Source organism: Hydra vulgaris, chromosome 08 (assembly GCF_038396675.1).
Source record: "Hydra vulgaris chromosome 08, alternate assembly HydraT2T_AEP".
NCBI classification, from domain to species: Eukaryota; Metazoa; Cnidaria; class Hydrozoa; order Anthoathecata; family Hydridae; genus Hydra; species Hydra vulgaris.
This window is the reverse complement of record NC_088927.1, coordinates 23,460,149-23,463,980: the sequence shown is the minus strand read 5'-3', so window position 1 is coordinate 23,463,980 and position 3,832 is coordinate 23,460,149. Positions and strand designations below refer to the sequence as shown.

General features: G+C 26.5%; 1 protein-coding gene across 1 annotated transcript; it reads left to right on the top strand.

Annotated features, from left to right (window-relative positions):
- The first annotated feature begins 2,442 nt into the window (after nt 1-2,442).
- Nucleotides 2,443-3,546, top strand: LOC136084122 (uncharacterized). The gene is made up of 6 exons (XM_065804270.1): nt 2,443-2,495; nt 2,688-2,753; nt 2,875-2,963; nt 3,048-3,153; nt 3,327-3,432; nt 3,500-3,546. The coding sequence occupies exons 2-6, from the start codon at nt 2,709-2,711 to the stop codon at nt 3,544-3,546; spliced, it is 393 nt and encodes a 130-aa protein (XP_065660342.1). The 5' UTR covers nt 2,443-2,495; nt 2,688-2,708.
- Nucleotides 3,547-3,832: the final 286 nt, after the last annotated feature.

Here is a 3,832-nt window from a genome sequence, read left to right as displayed (position 1 = left end):
AAAAATATATATATATATTAAGCAGATATTGTTGTGGATACGGAAGAGCAAAAAAATTTTTTGCTGCAGAACATGATAGTCCTTTAGGGGGTCATGGTGGCTTAAACAAAACAATAATGAAAATAATAGAAAAACATTATTGGCCCAATATTACCGGAGATATTAAAAAATGGGTAAAGTATTTTCCTTTTAAATTAATTTAATTGCATTATTATTATTTTATTATTATAGTAGAGTTGCAAAACCACTACCATCAGCCTTGGGAAAATAAGATAAAAGGTTAAAAAAGGAATAAAAAAATAACTCTTTCAATAGATAAAACAATGCATTCGATGTCAAACATCGGGTCAACTGCTTTCCGCATCCGAACCTTTACATTCCATAAAGGTAACTTAATAAAGTGTTTTTAAATATCTTTCTAGAATTCGGAATCTTTAATTTAGTATATTATACGAATGTATAATGTATCATGTTTACTTTGTTATGTTGCATTATGTTGAAGTTTTGTGTTTAGACCACAAGGAAATTCTTGGTTTAGACTTCGCCGGACCATTTACTAAAACATCAATGGGTAACAGATACTTCATGAGTTGCACCGATTTATTTTCTAAAAGGCCAATTGCTTACGCATTACCAAATAAAGAAGCAATAACAGTAGCAAGAGCGAATATTAGTTACAACCTTTGGTTTTCCATCCGTCATACTTACTGACAATGGAACTGAGTTTTGCAATGAGGTATTTTTTAATTTTTTTTATGTAATGCAGACCCGTAGGAACAACATTATGTCGAATCCTTTAAGGATGAATTAGAATAAAACCTTTTGATTTTGTATAATACAGCTTTACAATAGCAAGTAATAAAAATAATTCATTTTTTTCCGTTATTTGATTAGTTAAACGACGAGGTATATAAGATCTTGGGTATCGAACGACGAAGAACTGCTGTTTATCACCCTCAAACAAATGGACAAGATGAAAATACAAACAAAAATATAAAAAGGTGTGCATTATTTTATCAATGTTTAAGTTCAAAATAAAATAATGATAATAACATCATTATTTTGAAATTACGTTAATTAAAAAAATCAGAAAACTTGTCGACAAAAACCAGTCAAACTGGGATGAGTTTCTAGATATAGTTTTATATCCATTACGAATTGAAAGACAAACGTCTACAAAAGTGTCACCTTTTGAGTTGATGTTTGGTAGTCGTTTACCTGTTTGCAGAAGTGAGTTCAAAGAAGTAAGTATATTTGGATATCATTTTAAACACTTTTATTTACTTTACACTCATAATTTAGTATACCAATACCAGTATGCATTGTTATTTAGGAGGTCGGTATTTTCCCCGCAAATGAAGATGAAGTTAAAGCTGAAATCGAAAAAAATAAAATTCATATTGAAAACTTAACCAATTTGGTCACTAAAGTAATCACTTATACCACTTAACTTTAATTTACTTTTTAAGATACCATCTTTTTTTTTCTTCTAATTACAATAGTTATAAATTTTAGAATATTACAGAAGCTCAAAAGAAACAAAAAAATATTACGATAAAAGAGTTTCAAAAAATATCAAATCTAATAAAGAATGCATTAAAATTGGGGACAAAGTTTTGTTACTTGATATTAGAAGGAGGAGAAGCAAAGGCGCAGCTTTCAAGCCACGGTTTAAAGGACCTTATGAAATAAGCGATATTATAAAATGTGGAAACTACAAACTGAGTAGTAATAAAGTTATTATAAAAGGAACCCACAAAAGAGCCCATGTTAAGAAATTTCTCGAAGGCATTGTGATAAAGGTATGCGCACAACTTATATACAAGTTTTCCAATAACTACTTTTTTTAACTTTTAAAAAGAAAGCTAGAGTTTCATGAATATTATTGCTAGACAACCAATTTTTTCTAATTTGAAAGACTTTTGTACCCTCTACTTTAGAAACAATTACAACAAAAAATGAAATAGAAATCGAAAAAAAACATTCATTGGTGGAAAGCATAAAGTATAAAACATTCATCAAATAAAATACTGTCGTTGTTTTATTTGATGAATGTATGCTTGAATAATTAATTATTATTACATTTTATTAATAGGTCAGTATCAGGGTTTACAATATCTCCGTATTGTAAACCCTGTAAAAGCCATTATGGGTATATATCCAGATTTAGGTGGCTGCAAGATATATGATTATTCATTACAAGACACTTTAAACGAATGTCTGAGTGACGAAGTTGTTTATATTTATCTAAAACTACTAGTAAACAGTAAAAAAAAAGAATGATTAATGAATTGAATTTTTGTACAAAACAGACAGTATTAATAATTTGTCTTTATTTAAATTAAAAAAATTTTAATTTAAATATAAAACAATAAATTGAATGTCATTCCATTTATTAATGCTGTGAAGAATCGAATCGAAGTATTGTCAGCAGCTGGTTGCTCTCACTGGACGAGTTGCCAATTAATACTGATTTAATACAAAGACGGCATGAGGTATTCACAAACTTTTAGCTAAAAAATAATGTAAATAATTAATGATAGTTATTAATTAAATTATATATATATAAATATATATATATATATATATATATATATATATATATATATATATATATATATATATATATATATATATTTATATATATATTTATATATATAATTTAATTAATACAAATTTATTTACAGAAAGAGCTCTTTAAATTAGAAATGTTAATATGCTGCATGGTGGCAAAATTCCATTGGATGCTGGCTGTATGTAAAATAGTTTTTTGAAATAATTAACTTCTTTGAGTTCAAGAAACCTAATTTTCAGTGAGCTTTTTTACAGGGAACCAAAGTTAAAACTTAACATTGAAATTTACTTCTGCTTTAGATAATTAAACCAGATGATAAAACCATTTATTATATAAACCCTATGGGAGAGCCGATTAATTCCATAAAAAAAGAAGAATCCAAATGGAAGTATGATGACTTTTTAATCTAGTGATTGGTATCTCAAAATTTTGTTTTTTTATCTTTTATAATTTTTCTACTATTATACTTCAGTCGTTACTTACAACAGAGATATGGTATTATTGAAAAGTTTAGAATATTAATATCGCCACATGCTAAACAAGCTGACAGTATATCATGTGGAGTATTTTGCCTTAAAGTAACATTATTTAACTAAACGAAAAAATGATATATTTTATATAATATTGTTTTTATTCTTATATTATTATTATCATTATGTGTACAAGTAACCTTGGCATTTACAACATCAACAGTTGAGTTTCAAAATGTGTGTGAATTTTCTCACTTGTGATATATGCAGACCTATTTTAGCTTGCTGAAAATTATATAAATGGAGAAGAATTGGTGACCATCTTTCCAATTGAAGAAGTGAATGCATATAGGAAGAAAGTGGTGCAGCTACTATTAGATGAAGGAGGTTAGTAGGGTTGTTTATAGTGTTAAAAATATTTATATTACTTTCATATAAAATTACATTTAAAAAGAAACAAAAAAAAAAGATAAAGCTAAATCAATAGGTCAAAAATGTTAGCAGGATAGTTTGTGTCGTATTTGCGGAAGTGAAACTGGTCCAAAAACTAAAAAAAATCAAAAAAAAGATAAATGGGTATTAAGAAATATTTCAATTACTTTTAAACATTATTTTCAAATAGAAAAATAATTTAACCTTAAATATTTATTTTTAGATAAAATGTGACTTTTGCATCCCAAATCGATGGTACCATATAGGATGCATTGTTTTTAAAAATAAAACTTCATTTTGTTGTAAACAAATTTATTACTAAAAAGTAAAATTAATAATAAATAATATAACATTT

Coding starts and splice junctions, on each gene's coding strand:
- LOC136084122 (XM_065804270.1), top strand. CDS start 2,709: ATGTTAATATGCTGCATGGTGGCAAAATTCCATTGGATGCTGGCT. Junction 2,964..3,047: donor AAAGAAGAATCCAAATGGAA/GTATGATGACTT, acceptor ATTATACTTCAG/TCGTTACTTACAACAGAGAT. Junction 3,154..3,326: donor GTGGAGTATTTTGCCTTAAA/GTAACATTATTT, acceptor GACCTATTTTAG/CTTGCTGAAAATTATATAAA.